Source organism: Cloeon dipterum, chromosome 2, assembly GCF_949628265.1.
Source record: "Cloeon dipterum chromosome 2, ieCloDipt1.1, whole genome shotgun sequence".
NCBI classification, from domain to species: domain Eukaryota; kingdom Metazoa; phylum Arthropoda; class Insecta; order Ephemeroptera; family Baetidae; genus Cloeon; species Cloeon dipterum.
Genome location: NC_088787.1, coordinates 21,834,545 through 21,851,907, shown reverse-complemented (window position 1 = coordinate 21,851,907; position 17,363 = coordinate 21,834,545). Strand labels below are relative to the sequence as shown.

Sequence of the window (17,363 nt, the reverse complement as noted above, 5' to 3'; positions counted from 1 at the left end):
GTCCTGAAAACTGTGGGATCGCGGGGAGAAGGAAAAAAGCGGCCGGCGACTGGTCGGTCGGGCTTTGATTTGCGGCAAATGAGACAGTTGCAATTAGATTCACTTTGCGGATGGTTTTAATACGATTTGTTTTGCACGTTTTTGTGCACGCCTAATTAAGCCGGAGAGTGCAAGTTGAAAAACGAGTCGCACTCGGATTTTCAGGTGTGGACAAGCAAGCAGCTCGTTGTTTTTCTGCCAACGCCGACGAGACAGGCAAGAAATCAGGCATTGTTTTTATCTAATTTCGTGGTGACAAAAAGTTGTCTCCGCAATTTGACCTGATTTTAAGCTTAGGATATATATTCTTAGGTTCGAGGAAAAGAAGCTAACCGAGTGCTCCACGTTTAGTTTTTTTCATTTATTTTTCTGCTGGTAAATAATACTTGAAATAATGAGACCGAATCATCGAGCTTCCAAAGCAATTTAAGCCCATATCAGCACGGACTAAAATCAACTTATCACCGAAATATCCTCACTTTTTGCGCGATGCCCGTTTTTTCTTTTAATCCCTTGTTTTGATGAAAATAAAAATCAGCATCTACTTTTAAAAAAGCATAATTTATGAAGAATCTTATGAAGATTCATTTATTTGTTCTTTAAAATCCGATTAAATAATATCTATTAATTAAAGAAAAATCGATATCAAATCAATAAAATTAAACCTGCAAGGGAATTTCATACAAAGCGTGTTCTTGTCCATTTTTCAACCACAAGTCGATCATTGATTCAAATTTCATTTTCTCTCCGAAGCTTGCTTTGAGGCAAAAACCAACCTGTAACTATTTTATTAGCTGGGAAATTAACATTTCATGTGGATGAAACAAAGGAATGCTTTCGATCGACATCTCATATCTGATTTACACGCACTCGAGGCTAATCTAGACGTCTCAATTGGCACAAAAATTTATATTCATCCAGCATGCGGTGCGGCGAAGGCAGGTTTCCAGCCGGGCCGCACAGGAGGCGAGCGCACAGGTGCGTCGCAAATGAGCGCGATTTGCATTCAGCGAGCGAGCAATTTGGTCAGTGCATCAATTACAGTGCAAGGAATAAATTGAACTCACCTTGTGTGAAGTAGTTGGCTTTGCGGACGTAGACGCAGACGAGGGCCATGAGTTGGAGCTGCGAGAGCCGCTGACGCGTCGACGGCGGCAGGGGCAGCAGGTCCCTCAAATTGGCGATCTCTGAATTAATCAGGTCACGTCGCAATTTGGATGCCCCTTTGGTCGACTTCGTCGAGTCAAAGCTGGAACACGAGCATCTCATTAGACAAACTTTTCCACGCATTGTCTCGTTTTCTTGCGACAGACAACCAACTGACAGAAATGAGAGAGAAAGAGGCAAAAAGTGTCCCGAGACGCTGCGTTGAAAGGTTAAAATGTGTTTCTTTTCACTCAGTTGGAAGTCTTTTGCAGACGTCATTAAACCGATGCAGGAGATTTAATTTAAGTCAATTTAAGATGAGATGGATTTATAGATCTATTGTTTTTCTTCAATGAATCAGGAAGAATGATTTTCTTCGATTTTTTAACGCGACAAAAACTATTTTATTCTTTCTCAAACGTGAAGATATTTTGAACTGTTTTTTAAGTAAATAAATCATTCTGTAATTTATCTGTAACAATTATTATCAAATAAAAACAATTGACTGATATAGTCACACATCTTTAAAATGCGTGGAAAAACTAATGTTTTATCCGTTTTGATGGCATGCAAAAAAGATAGTATTCGTTGAAATACTCCTTCAAAATGACAATTCTACCTGTTTTTTTTATCGAAAATCGTGTATTGGTTCTATTCGATGAGTAAAAACCGTCTAGAACCGTCTTAATCCGCTCAAAAACCATTTAAGTTGCACCAAAATCATCCTACAGTTTTGCGGAAAAAAATTCGCAGCCCTTCTCTAAATGGATAAAAAAAATGCAAAAAAGTTATACGGTTTAATAAATTCTATTCTAAATGATTATTTGTATACCTGAAAAAATACATCCCCGCCCAGCTCATTTTGCCCTTATTCCATTTTTAAAGCCACGTCTCTAGTGGAAAATTCTACTGTTTTTCTTGCATAAAAATATGGCGACAAAAGCAAGCAATAATTTATGGCCTATTTGCTTTTCGCAACACAAGTCAATTTTCTTAAGCTAGGCAATTCAAGGAAGCAATTAAGTCCCCGCGATGTCATATATCCATTTTCAGCCCAATTAGAAGTACATAGAAACATCGTAAAATTAAGTGCGTAGGTTGCTCTGTTTGAACAGGCAGAACAGGCTAGTATAACAACAATTATCTACTCTCAAGTGCCCCAATATGGCACATCGTTCTGATTTCCAACGGAATGCAGTTACCTTTCTCTTTTTCTAAGAATCTCCAATGCACACCGCGATACAATGCTCCCTTTGGCGCGCACTAAACAATTATAAAAACCGATCAAAATATTTTAAAGTGAAAATACCCCGAGGAAGAAATGAAAATTTGCACGCACAATCGATTGTGCAGACTCAAAGTCAAGTTTAATAAATCAATCTTGCTCGTCTACGAGCGTAAGGTGATAAAAATCAAATTAAAAGCGAGCGAAAAGGTGTATATGATGCGGTCTTCCTATCAAAACGCCAGCATCTCGCGCTCCGCGCGCGAGTAACTGGACGCACAATTTGCGATTTCACACGCGCCATTATGCATGCTGACGCGCGCGCAGAGTGGGCCTTTGAATTATTTTTCTACTCGCGGAATGCGTCCGGGACTTTCCCGGTGGCGTGGAATGAAAATTGGCGCGGATTTTCTCGCAAATGACCTGTAAAAATTGACAAGGCACCGCGATGTTACTCACAAGAGCAGGCCTCTTTTATACAACAATGCACGCCGAACAATGAAGAGCACAACCTCTCGTCTCCGGTTACAAAAAAGTACACACACACATCACACAAAGTGAGCAGAGTCAGAACAGAGAGAGAGAGAGAGAGAGAGAGAGAGAGAGAGAGAGAGAGACGCATTTTGCGCGGCCTTTGACACTTGAACAAGCTCGACCGCGTGTGACAAATCTGCAACGACGCTTGGAAAATTTAACGTGTGAAGAATGTGCTCTTTGAGTGATCTAGTATACAGTTAAAACGATATAAGAAAATGCAAAAAATTGCATTTTCCCGCACTTCACAACAAGTAACACGCCTTCTTTTTCATAATTTTTCCGGGAAACCACGCTCCAATACTGAAATTTAGTGGTTGATTTTCACAGAGAAAGTGCAAATTTTCTCGGTGCAAAGTGTTTTTAATATCAAAAGTTGCAAATTTTCCTTTGACTCAGAAATTTTTCCAACGGTTTTAACTCATGGATATCTATCATTTATCCTTTTTACTGGAAAACAAACAAGCGCGAATATATACATACATTATTTTACGGGAGGTATTTGGGAAGAAACGATTCTTCTCCTAATAACAATCAATAATTAAGTAGAATATTAATTGCCAAATAAGATACCTATATTAAAAATGATTTAAGCAAAAACCTTTAAAAGATTCACAAGCGGATTATTTAAACTATTTTTGACAAAATTGACAAAATTCAAATAAACTTAAAAATCACGAGCTCAATGCAAAAATAAAATCGCAATGATTGATAAAAAGGAACCAAAATGGTTAAATCTAAAAAACAAGTTAAATTTAAAAAAATCACAGAAAAATACAATGTTTATAGCAAAATTTAAATACACCAATAATTTAGTCCATATATGTCGAGTCGTTTTTTAATCGGTTTATCAGGCTTTGCAAGTCAATCAGGAAATAAAGTGAGTCGAAAAAATTAAAATCGCGTAATTAGTGCTCATTTAGTACCTATATTAATGTAAATCAGATGAAAAATACTTTTTTTCTTAAATTACCAATTTTTTGTGTACTTTTTCATTTTTAACCCCCAAAACTGTTTCATTTATTTTATTTTAAATTCCTGAGCTGAGTTATTAGTTTATCCACGAGAGTAAGCCGGAATTAATATTTTTAATTTAGTAAAAAGCCTACAAAAACCTAATCAACAGTTAACACACGTAAAAATGCAGCACTAATCAATTCTTGCAACAAAAGTAATAATTTCACCATTCGTATTCACAGCGAACGGTGCACATTCTGCCAAATTCTGGGCATTGGCTAGTGGTAAAAAAATTAAATGAGGAAAAAGCTGCTTGCGGAGGGAGAGGCAGGTAAATTTATCGCCTCGTCTGACAATTGGCCGCGGCGGTGGCTGCGCTGTCGAATGCGACAGGCGGATCGTCGGTGCGCGGAATGCGCGCAAATTAAGTCATAAAAATTCTCGTCCCTCTCCGCGCGGCGACTGCGATTCGCCAAAAGCAGTTGGAATCAATCACAAAGCAGCGCAGAGCAAAGAAAGAGAGAGAATATAAATTTAATCAGAGCCATTTGTATTTCCACTCGATTGCTGCGCCAGGGGTGTTGGCATGAATTATTTCGTGTTTGTTGAGCGCGCATGCACACACGTCAATGCTTAATTTATTTCATGCAGCGGCGTGTACGGACGCAAACAGTCATCTCGGCGCGAGCAGCGAAAACAACAACAAAGATGCGTGTCAGGTAGACTTTTTCGGGCTGGTGTGCGGTGAATTAAATTATTGTAACTGTACACCACCTATAAATATATTCGATTGTTCGGCCCGGTGTACATCTCCCTGCTCGCGCCGGGCAAACGCTGAAACAATAGAACAATCGATCCGGTGGTCAGAGAGATGAGGCATTATTGTTTCATTCTGCCATAGCCTGCCTGCCTGCCACGCCGCCTCGGGGATAAATCAGCATGCAGTGCACCTGAATCTCGGCCCTTGTTCTTTATCATCATCACACCCATGCCTCTCACATTGTCCGCGAGCTCTCGGCCCTGGACGCGGACGCACCAGCGACGCTCGCTGATTTCAAGCCGTTTCTCGGCAAAATCGGCCCCAGTCATTCCCCGTCATTTATCATCAGACGAGAGATAGATACATACCGACGCCCGGCTGTCCTACAGACACTAACTTGCTTTTTTATAACGTAAGCATGGGTTTAGATAATTAAATTAGGATTTTTTTCTCCCGTTAAAACTAAAATTAGTTTTGGTCATTGATTTCTCCCTTCGCATTTTCCTAATAAGTCATTGAATTTTTTACATTCTATTTTAACACGCAAATTCTCAAAACTCTGAACTTTGACTAAATTTTCTTACAGAAAGGGTAAAAATTTAGTTTAATCAAAGAATAAATAATGACGTGAGATAATCAAGTGTATAAACCCGTCTAGTATTTAACCCTAGATTATTTTCAAAAAAGTGTGTCTTTAGATAAAATATCCTGGTTTAAGCGCGCAACTCAAGAAATCCTTTTCTAACAAACAGTTTTTTTTTCATAATTGTATCAAACACTTGGGAAATTTTTAGAGTTTTAAGGGAAAAAATCAAAACTTCAGCTAAAACGTGTAACCGCGCGTAAATAATATTAGCACAAAATGCTGTATCGTCTCGCAAGAAAATTCCCAAAATGACGAGTACTTTAATTTTTTTTCAAATTTTAAAAAAAGGCACTGCAAAGAAACTATTTAATTTAAATATGAAAATTTGCTTTAATATTAAACAAGATTTATAACTAATAAAATGTATTTATTTTTAATCAAAGTGGATTGAGACAGTATTAAATTGAAATCACTGTTAAAATTGCTCAAATTATATGTAATATTTAAATTGAAAACTATTGTGGGTTCGAGGAGTTTTTCTCGTTGTTGTAATTCGTCTTTATTTATAAGTCTTGTGATTTGAAGTCAGATCAAGACTCAAGATGAGGAATCAAGACTGAAATAGTACAACTAAATATTAATTAATTATTAATTAATTACAATTACAGTATTTCAGTAAATAATATGAAAATACCAATTTCAAATATAAATAACTATTAGAGTTTACCCTGTAGTGCGGGTCTGATAAGAAATATCTTATAGAAACATCTCTATATACTATCTGGGGAGTAAATATTCGTTTTGACTGCTGTCGTGCGAGGTTGAAGATGCAGCGGGGGTGAAGGTGCAGCAAATGTGCGTTTCACCTTTGCACTGCCACCTGGCGACAAGGTTAAAATTCTAACTAGTTACTAGGACAGTAGTGGCGGAAAAGCGCCACAATATGCTTAAATTGAATATGCTCTATATGTTTTCTGGAAATTATTTTGTTTTTTTCGCTTTGTGATTTTTATACCTTTCATCGTGATCTATCCAATGTTGAGCGAATTATGAGATAAATTTCTTTAAAAGCGATTTTCATTAAGGAAACCACGCTTGCCACTTCTGGCCGATTTATTAAAAAAAATTTAACGGCAACCTGTTGAAATTTTAGCTTTTCCCCAACTTTCAGTATAAATTAATTTCCTTTATTTGTATTACAAAGCGGTACAAAAATCGAAGCTTCTCCATTTCTGTCCGCGCATTTACAAATGAGTCTCAAACAACAAAATATTAATAACAATAAATAGAAGAAACATAGTTTTAAGGCCGAGTAAAATATTTTTCAGAATTTCGCATTTTATATATATATATATAATTGATTTAAATTTAAATAATCACAGTATCCAGGGTGGTATTTTGTAAAAGAAAATTTTTATACTCTTTATAATATAATAGTAAATTATCCAGTAAGAAAGGCCGTGGCAGGTCCCGTTCCTTTTGATATCAGTGTCGGGAAATTTGATATCCGGCTAAATTTTCAGCGCTCAAGCACACATAGAAAAGACGCGCAGGCAGATCCGTTGGTCGCGCGTTTGATATCTTATTTGAAAATTTATGCTCGGTGCCAGCCGAGCAGAAAGCAATCGAGAAGGTGTGATATTGCGAAGACACAAGAACAGCATCTCGCTTTCCAGGGAATGCGCTGAAAACACGTACAACAATGCGACGACGCCGGCGAGGATATATAAAATAATAATGGCTGCCAGAGATAGAGCAGCAGGACATTCTCGCACTATCGTCGCGCAATAAATTCAAGCGTCCGCCCGCTCTTTCCGCAATTTTCCAACTTCCACGGCCGAGCGAAAATTAATGTTGCAATAAAAGAGCGCGGCAGATTTGCATGGAATGCGCGCTGGAATGTTTTCGGCCCGCCGGCCTTATTTATGCGTAATTATACGACCGTCTTGACTTAGGCCAACGGCCCATTAAAACGCCCGGCAATTGTCCCTGTGCTTCTCGTTTTTATTGCTTGGCTTGTTTTTGCGAGGAATGAGACGTGGCGACATCTGCTTTCGACCGAAAATTAATTTCTTTGTTAAATCAAATACTTTATGTACATGCTTGCAGATTTTTATCACCACTTCTCGTATGTTTTGTTCAAATTTTATAACATTGAATTAATGTAAATGTGATATATCTTTTTTTTTTGCTCTTTTTATCCCTGTCCGAGGACTGGGAAGGGCGCACACTACACTAGCACGAATGCTGAAACCCGGGTCCCAATAACACCGCGAACGGATAACATGGGCGCACCAGGCCGCACAGGGACCCAGCCCACTCAAGGGCCACTTGCCTCCGCACCAAGGACTGCATTGAAACGCTAGACATTTGTCCCGTGAAGCCAAATCACGCATGCTGGAAAGGTGCAAACCAGCAAGTAGCGAGTCGGCGCCGGTGCGCCTCCCAGCCCGTTGAGCAATTTGAGCAATTCGAGTCACTAAACTAACCACTTTTTTGCCATTTCTGACATTGGGTAGCCAGTATTAGATCTCCGAACTGCTCCAATACCTCTCATTGCTTTGACATTCCTGAGAGTGCCTTAACAATGGTCTTTTTAGATTCAAATTAAATTTTGAATGTTTAGATTTAATATTTATTCAATAAAATTCTTATGATTTTGTTAAGAGGTATTTTGTTTCAAACTTTGACTTTTATTTTGTAATTATAAATATACTCTCCAATTTATAATTTTTTTGCTGCTATTAGTCAAGTATTATAAAATATGTAGTGAATTCAATGAGTCATTCGTTGCTTTTTTTAGATTGAATCGGATCTTGTGTTGAGATTTCTTTTTCTGAGCAACATTAAACGCATTTGCCAACTTGCCTCTGTGTCATAAATTATATATTCATAGCTGACATTCAAACACCTATAACATCTTGTGATCGAACATGCGAGCAATCTGGCCGAGTGGAGAACCGTGGGAGGATTCGCCTAATTAATTAAGCCAACTCTGACCGGCTGCACTCGAGCGTGGTGAGCGTTTTAAAACAAAGCAGTCCGCCTAGGCAGCAGCTTGATTGAAACATTGAATTAATGATTAGCTAGCTGCTCTCCATGTAATTAAATTTTGTATTCATTAATAACGGCGTGCGTGCGTGCGCGGATTCTCATTAAACTCAAACAGTTTCCCGCACAAACTAATAAAATGTGCGCCTGGCGCGTTTGAATTAGAATAAAAGGCAGTGTCATCTATCACGGGATCGTGAATGCAGCAGGCGTTCAACTCTCCTCGCCGCCGCTTTTGTGCCCCCGTCCGTCCAGGGAAAGAACACAATGGCCGGGCACCATGCAGGGTGGGGTGCACTTTCATCGTCATTATCAGTGTCTTGCTTTAATGAATTCAAGCCGCGCTCTCGGCCTCGCGAAATTGTTCAATTTAGATAAATAAAAAAGATATTGCGGGACAAACCGCGCGCGTAATAAAATAACATGCAGATAAAACATCACGCTTCGAGTCGAGGATTTTAGGCGCAATGATGTCATAATTTTATTACGTACGTTACCAATAAATTTACAATTCAAAGCAGGACACGAAAAAAGACTGTATTGACGAGTGGGAGGCAATTATTTTACATGGATTTTTGAGGTTTTTCTGCCCATGATTTTGACGTAATTCATTCTGCATAGTATTTTGTAGTAGAGTCTATTAATGATTTATTTTTATGATATCAATTTTTTTTGACAAATTCAATTTTCTGCTGGTTATTATTTACAGGGATATTTTAAAACTACTTATCAGGGAAATTGGGGAGAAGATTTTTCCAGAATATAAAAAATTGCAAACTTCTTCAGCTATCCATATTTACCAAGATTTTTGCTTTAAGTTCTCATAGCTGCAGAATTATAAAAGCCAAAATTTACTTATTAGTTTTTTATCACATATTTCAATCCAGTTAAAATTTTCATGAATTTTAACTCAACCTTAAGGCTTTTGCAGCCGTAGAAAGTGTCCATAGCTCAATAACGAAAATCATAATCTTTTTCGGACAGTTTTCATCTAACTTCAAACTCGAGAACTAAATATTTTGTTATTCTTAAAGTGCGTTCTTTCCATTAAAGCACAAAGTCTTTGATCTACAGAAACTGTTTTATTGATTAAATTATAAAAAAATCCCTGGTGAAATGGAGTGCAAAAAATAACTCTGGTCTAAAATTGGCGACCCTAGATCATGCGGTGCTGCTGCTTTTTATTATTTCGCCGCTCGGCCTCTCTCTCTTTCTCTCTCGTCATTCACCAGATGTGCATATAAAAATGGAATGATGAGTTATATATTTTCCAGCTTGCTTATGGCTTTTTTGTGCTGCTGGCCGTTGGGGAGCAGCCGCGCATCTTTCATTTAAATGGGTTTTTTATGCTCGGCGTTTGCGTGCTCGTCCAGGCCGTGTGAACCAGTTTACACAAATATTTCATAAAAAAACGTCGATCCTGCTCCCACGCTTTCCTCGCACGCACGCACCGCTAATTATATTGATTGTTTTATTAATAATCCCTCCCGTGGCTTGCTTTCACCGCTGTCTTTGGTCGCGAGAAGCAAGGAATTTAATGACACCGCGCGATGGGCGTTTCGGACGCGAGCCGCCTTTTTATTGCCGTTTTGTTCTTTTTGGCGCAAAGTCGTGATTAATTATTTCTCACGACGCGAGTTTCCCTATTCGCCTGGCGCAATTTCAATTTCTTAATTATGCTAATGCGCATTTATACAGCTTTGTTTGTAACGCAAATCATTGCCAAACGCGCGCTATGCTGACTCTCGTGAGACGCTAATTACCGCCTTTTAAAATAAATTTTCGGCGGAAGAGCGTTTACAAATTTAATTAATTCCAAAATGGAGGAAAAAACTCCTCATCTCATGCGATGAGGATCGATACTGCAAAACCCAGAAAATCCTTGTTGTTGTTCTTCTACGGATTCAGTTAAAGTCAATATTTACCTATTATTTCCTATTAGAAAAGTTAGATTAATTTTCAAATTGTGGGAACTCTCTATACCTACTTGAAATAATATTTAATTTCACATCAAATAGTTTCCCAAACCGTTGGATGGATCATGACAAGGGGCATCAGAATCTGTCAATAAAATATGGTCAGAGCTGTACGTTTTGGAGAAAATATGCAAAATTTTAATTCAAACTTTAAAACGGTCTTCTTTTGTTTAACTGAACATTGTAGAACAAATTGTTTTAACAGACAAATTTTACTAAATCAACTTCTTGCAGTTATTGCCCACAATTCTAACGATTGTCCCGATTGTCAAGTATAAAAGGAGAGTTAAGCTCTCCTTAATGTCAAAATTGTTTCTTTGTGTCAGTCGAGTTTGATTCAAATCCGAAGTTGGTTATTTTTTGCTTGCAATTATGGTTACTAATTGTAAGCCTTGGATGAGCATTAATGGATAATAATGATAATTTAGGACTGTAAGAGGAATAAAAATACTATTAATGTCTGACGTGTATGACATAATAAGCATCCTGTATGAAGACTGCGATTCAGTTGAATAGTTCATTACTAGTGAGGTGTTGGTCTATATTTATTTAGTAACTTTTTATATAAAAGATTTCATTAAAAAATTGATTAAATATTTAAAAATATCGTGTTTTTATTTAAATTAATTAAAAAAACTAAATATATAAATTATTATTATTATTAAAGAATAATAAAATATATTTTTTAAAATTGTTTTGACCGTAATAAGCCTTAAATATTGCTACATAATTATTAAATGATGATGATGTTTTATTTTTTTAATAAATTACTACTTTTGTTAGCCCTGATGATTTTGCTGAAGCTCTAATTGAATACTTTGACAATAATTGAGAGCCGTGTACCACCCAATAACAAGGTGAGTATGTGCGCGGTTGTGCGTACGAAAGGCGAGCGAGATGGTGATGGTTGGTGAGGCCAGGATATTTGAGGCTATAAATTAGTGCGATCGCAGATAGTGCGGCCAGCGACAGCAGCATCACATGTAACATGCTCACTTTTAAGTCTATTACGATCATTTTCGCTGATAACACCGCGCGCGGTGAGACGCGACTGCTTTTCTAATCTGGCTGCAGCAGCAGCAGCAACTTTTAATTATATTCAAGCTGCACAGACTGTGTATCTCCGTCGATGAACACCAGAGAGCAAGCATCCCGGCCGTTTTCCCTGCTTTACAAACATCTTTTCGGACCAGCATGTGTGTGTGTGTGCTATTATTTTTTATTTTTTTGTACATGCAGCCTAATTGGCTGAGTTGGCTTCTCAGGTTGTGGGTGGTGCTTTCCTTCAGGAATTTCAAACTGATTACGCTGCGAGCCAAGAGCCGCGCGGCGCTGCTCTGGACCGAGACCAGTTCTTAAAGCAAAAGCCTCCCACTACACATGAGTGTGTGTGTGTGTGTACGTAATAACGCTACATTAAGATGCCTGCCTGCCTGCTGGAGCCCGGCACGGCAGACTGCTTGGATTCTCTCTTTCTCTCCTGAGCGAGATGAGCTTTGCATAATGTTACACAGAGAGAGAATAGAGCTGCCAGGCATTGTCATTATAACTTGTTATTAGCAGCCCTCTGTTATTTATTCCCGTGCTGGACAAATAATAATAACGCACGCGGCATATCGGTCTGTCATTCGCCGCGTTTGCGCTTAATTCAAGTCCTTCAGACTATTGAGCAGTCCTTTGTTTTTTAATTTCTTTTGCGGCTGCCGATGCGCCTCTGTGGGTGGCGACTGCCGAGGACGACACGCTTTGAATTCCATCGCGCACACTCACAACAACAGAGATTAACTCGAGAGAGATGATCCGTGCAAGATTGGAGAACGCATTTTTCGCGGTTTAATTCCGGTTATTTTCTATTAGAGATAAAATTCCAGAAAAAGCTTTGTCTCTTCGAATGCTATGAAATGGGCTGTGAATTTTAGACGGTCTCTTTCCCGAGCTTCCTCTCGTCATAAGACGGTAAAAATTGCTCGAATCATGCAATTTTAAGCAGTTAAAACCAAACTTAAAAACATTATAAAACAATCAAAATCAGACAACCATATATATAACGGGAGCTATTGCTTTGAAAAGTTGTCTTCTTAATTCAAACACAATCGAATTGTAGCGAACAAACATCACATTCTTCGGAATAATAGGTCCGTTCCCCTTGATTTACAAATTGCCTAGCTTATAGCCATCCAATTCAATCTCTTAACTTAAACACGCGTTGATTATACATTTTATAAGTAATCATCGATGAACCAACGTGTCCATTCAAAAAATACGGTTTATTTAGTTTTTAGTTTATTTGATTTGAAATATTAGATAAATTTAGAAATTATAAAGATCCGCTCAGTACATGACCTAACAATGTGAAATTGATATCTGATCTAATATTACAAAAAAAAAATATTTTACACATTGTTAGAGGCATTCAAGATTGCTACATTTAAGGAGCAATTGACTCGTCATCTCATTTTTGTAAGATGACTTGGGGAAAGCTGCCGAAAATGGCCAACAAAACCGGCAACGGCAATAAATGATAAATATGCGATTTCTGCACCGAGGGCAGCGAAGTGATTGCTTTTTACGGGGAAATTGCGCTGTCAAGAAGCATTCTCACACAGTCCGAAAAGATGTTTGTACTACCAGACCGCGTCTGTTAGGCTAAATAAAACGATTTGCGCCTCACACACCACACACATAATCTGCGTTCGTTCTCATACGATCTGCACCTCTGGACCCGGCGTTCGGAGAAGCAATTTGATCATTTTTTGCATCGTGACCACCTCCAACTATAATTAGCGCTTGTTATTAGGTTTTAATTATCCAATTTTATCAACACCTTATTGCACGTGGTATGCCGAGGATCAAAATCGACTCTCTGCCCTGCGGCTGTTTTCGCAAAAAAAAAAGCAGCCGCACCAATCTTCTATACCAGATAGGCATTTTGCGGTCAGCGCTCGTTAATTGATTGCTAATAGGCGCCACGAGAAGGGTGTAAGCGTTGAAAAATTGCTCCAGTTCCCACAGAGCAATGCACGCTGGAATGCCAAGAATGCAGAGGCATGATGCTTATACACTTTTCCTCTTTATCCCTGCAATAGACTTGAATTTTAAATTAGACACTCTCTATTACATGTAGCGGATTATGGAGGATTGTTTAAATCAACAATCACAATCAGCAATCACTAATGAAATTCTGAAAACCCTTATTGAAGTTAAAATAGCGTGTAGAGCTCGATAAATACTTTAAAATCCCTGAAAATTGCCTATTTCTCGCATCATTTTTTTATTTTTTTGGCAGTTTTTAAATGAATTTTTTCTGTTTTTACAACAGCATAATCTTTAAAATTATTTTCAAAAGATAAATCTAGCCGTTTCTATAAGGCGTGCTTTGGATTCTACTCGCCTAGATTGAGCAAAATAACAACAAATTTAATATCCAAGGTCAAGTTCATAGGATTTTTTACAAATTCCGATTAATATCAACGCCAGCTAGGGTTTAGAAGTGCAGAGAACTGCACCAAATCGTTAGACTTTTCTCGACCTCCCTAGACAAACTAAAAGGGTTTAGGAGGCGTTTCCCTAATTACCTTATTCCAATTAAAAATCATTTTCTCTTGCCCTCTTACTTAGCTCTTCAGTTTTATGAGCAAAATGAAATATTAAAAGTTTCGAAATTCCATAATATTAAAAAATCATCATGTTTGGTCGGAAAGACCGGCTAAAAGAACAAACTCTGATAATAATAATTTGCCAATGTCCCTTTTTGGCTGGATAAAAATATATCAGTAAAAAAGAACCACAGATGTGCGCGTTGTCCTCTTTAAGTATATATATATATATATAAATTATCAAATAAATGTTTACCTAAAATTTCAATGAACACAGGAACTTGAGTTATTTTCCTCTCTTTCGCGGTGTGATTTTTCACCGTCTGACTCTTTTCCCGAGTGCAAAAGCGATGAATAATGAGCCTTTTTGTTTCGCGCAAATGAATCATAGCAATAATTTAACACTTGGCGAGAGAGGCAAAAAGAGAGTTAGTTTTTATCTCGGCTGGTCGTCTCTGCACATATCGCGCGCGCCGTCCAACACTCGCCGGGTATTTTTCACCGCGCGCGAACACAAACAGGCTACACGCGCATATTAATAATAAAGAAACAGAGAAAGAAGATGCTTTGCGGGGGTTCCGTTTCATTCTCTTTCTCTCTCGCTCAAAATACCTGCGAGCGCCTTTGTTTCTCTCCGATTTTTTCCAGACTAGTTCTGCTGTGCCGAGCGCATAAAGAAAAACGATGCTGGCGAAAGGTCAGCTGAGATAGTGACCTTTACCTTTTTTACGTGCGCGGCATATACGAAACCAGTTTGGTCCGATAATAAGCCGATATTACCTTTATAAACACTGACTCTCCGAAAGAAGAGAAGACCGAGAGAGCACAGCACAACGTATCATGAGAGAATCTCTCTCTTCTTTTTTGTTCCCTCCACGCTGGTCCATCCATAAACTCTGTTGCATAGGGGGAGGTATAAATAAATATATACACTTTCCATTGTTCCCATAGTTGTAATAAAGCCGATGATGCGCGCACTACCATATTTTCATGCTTGGCTTATTACCGTGTACATTTTTTCAGATCATCAGATCATATTTCACAGTAATTCTTTAAAAGTGCATTGCAATAAAAATTTCAAAAAATTTCAATGAACGCTATATTTTATATCTGCATGCCTTATATTAAGATGAAAATTTGCTCTGAAACTATTTAAAAGTTATTTAATTCTTGCTATTGAAGATTTTCATTTCAATACAATGAGATGAAATTATTTACTTCTAAGATTAATTAGATTATTAAGAAGTTTTTAAAAAATTACGAATGCCTGTGTTATACATTTTTATTTCATGCGTCACACCCATTAAAAAAATTTGCAGGTTTTGCATTTCTGACGGTTAGAAACCGAGATTTAACGCTCACAACCTATGCAACAATTGAAAAAGTGTTTTTCAAAATTGAATTTTCATAAAAAAAAGAAGCTGAAAACAACATTTAAATTTCCATACAAGTTTACATGTATCCTGAGACCTTTTTTGAGGGGAATTTCGGATTTTTAAAGTATGGCACTGGTTTTAAAAATTCCAAAAAACCCTTGGAGACCTTTGGCTTTGACCTCAAAATTGATGTTCATTTGATCGGGCTTTACAAGAGGAGCTTTAATTTTGAATTTCACCAGCTAAAATGAGTAAAACCTGAAAAAATGAAAAATTTAAAGATTTATTATTTGATTTTGCTTTTAGTTGAGAGGTGAGACGATGGTGGAATTTCGTCGGGTCATCTTAACATCGCCAAATCCGACCTGCAACCCGTGATTTTTGCTCATTTGAGGAGTATTAACAGTCGGTCCATTGGCCCTTGAATGATCAAAATATGTTAACACAAGCCCGCAAAAAGTTAGCCAAGCTGATTTGCCGCAAATATCTCTGTGAAATTGAATGTTTCGGCGATGAAAAATTAATTGGCGCGACGCAAAAAGCGCAGGCAGACGGACCAATGCCACATATTTGAGCACAATTTCGCATTGTTAATGAATCGGAATTTTTTCGAGCGCAATAAATCTGAAGTGTCGAGCGCAAGACTCACTTACACGGATTTCAGGCTCGGTCTCAATTTTTCATTACATGTGCGCGGTGGAGAGCCGTCGTTAAAATTGCTTGCCGCGCCGCGTATTTAATGATATATTATTGCTTTATTATAGGTACGATTTAATTAATAAAAATTAACAATCCCGCGTGTAGTGCGCGGAGGCAGCCGGTGTTATTTCTTGCATGTTCTGCTGCGGCCAGGGAAAAATGCCGGCTACAACGAAGAAAGGTTGCTTTCGAGAGCAAGCACGAAACGTAAGCCGTGGGAATATTCAACGAAAATATTTTAATTTTATAACGTGCAGCGCTGGCCGTGCGGCGTACAACAGGTAGCAGCGCGTATTTTGAATGGGAACCCCCGAAGTGCTCGTTAATCTGACACACTCTCATTTTTATTGAAGTTTTGCAGAGCACTTTCTCCGCCCAAATCGAGCGTTCAAGTCTCCTCATCCCCCCATCCATCAGGTTCGTGACATGGGAAAATGATTAGTTTGCAGGGCATGGATCAGTTAGAAATACAGTACTATAGAGATGTTTTCATGCACTGAACACTCAAAAATAAATTAATTGTTTTTCTTAAAGTCGTGCAAAATTATTAATTACTGAAATATGATATAAAAATTAGGATAGATCTAAAATTTACCCAGTTTGCCGTTTAAATATCTGAGAAAATCGGATTCATATTTTTCATACTAATCAAGCGTCTCCTTATTGTAAAACCACGATTTATTTCACAATTTAGGGAACTTTCCTCAAATTTCGCTCACCTTAGGATAGATCACGACGAGAAGAATCGAAATCAAGAGAAAAATTCCTAACAAATTGCTTAATTTTTTCGTGAAGTTTGGCTAATTCTGAAATTGAAGACAAAAGTAAAGTTAATTTGTGAAAAATTAAACCTAAACCCTTTTCGGTGAACCAGGGGAGATCGAGACGAGCAGAACGGTGTGTGGATTTCACAGTTTTTATTTTAAGGCGTTGTAAATATTTGCAAAAATTGAAACTGATATTTCAGTCCTAAAAAAACGTTATTTTTACTTAAATTCCCCCTTTTGTTGAGGCTAAATTACAGGGAATTTCAGATTTTTAAAAATGGCTGTGGTTGCGAGTTGCGGCTCACAATCAGTGTGGCGTAATATTTCTTTGTGATGGATCGTTTTAGCATTTTTTCTCTAGTACTGTTCGCCCTTTCTAGCTTTGATATTTTCGTATTTTATATGATTTATTTGTGTTTGACTTTAGTAGGAATAATAATTTTAGTTTATATTATCTCTGTTGTTTAATTCTTTCGTTCTATTTAGTTTGTAAAGGTATTATTTTAAATTGTTGTTCAAAGCGTATATATAATCTTGTTAGCCTTCCATGCCTGATTTTGCTTGTGCAAGTGTAAAAACAGTAGTAGAGTTTAATTCACCCCACATGGTCTTTTCATTTTAATCAAGTTGAAAGCGTAAATCATTTGAGGT

At 37.7% G+C, this 17,363-nt stretch overlaps 1 protein-coding gene across 1 annotated transcript in view; it reads right to left on the bottom strand.

The window, feature by feature from the left end:
* Positions 1–17,363, bottom strand: part of dysf (dysfusion) — a 55,293-nt gene that overhangs the window by 25,666 nt on the left and 12,264 nt on the right. The window contains exon 3 of the mRNA XM_065477889.1: positions 1,107–1,288. Coding sequence (XP_065333961.1) covers positions 1,107–1,288 — 182 coding nt within the window. The remainder of the gene's footprint in view (positions 1–1,106; positions 1,289–17,363) is intronic.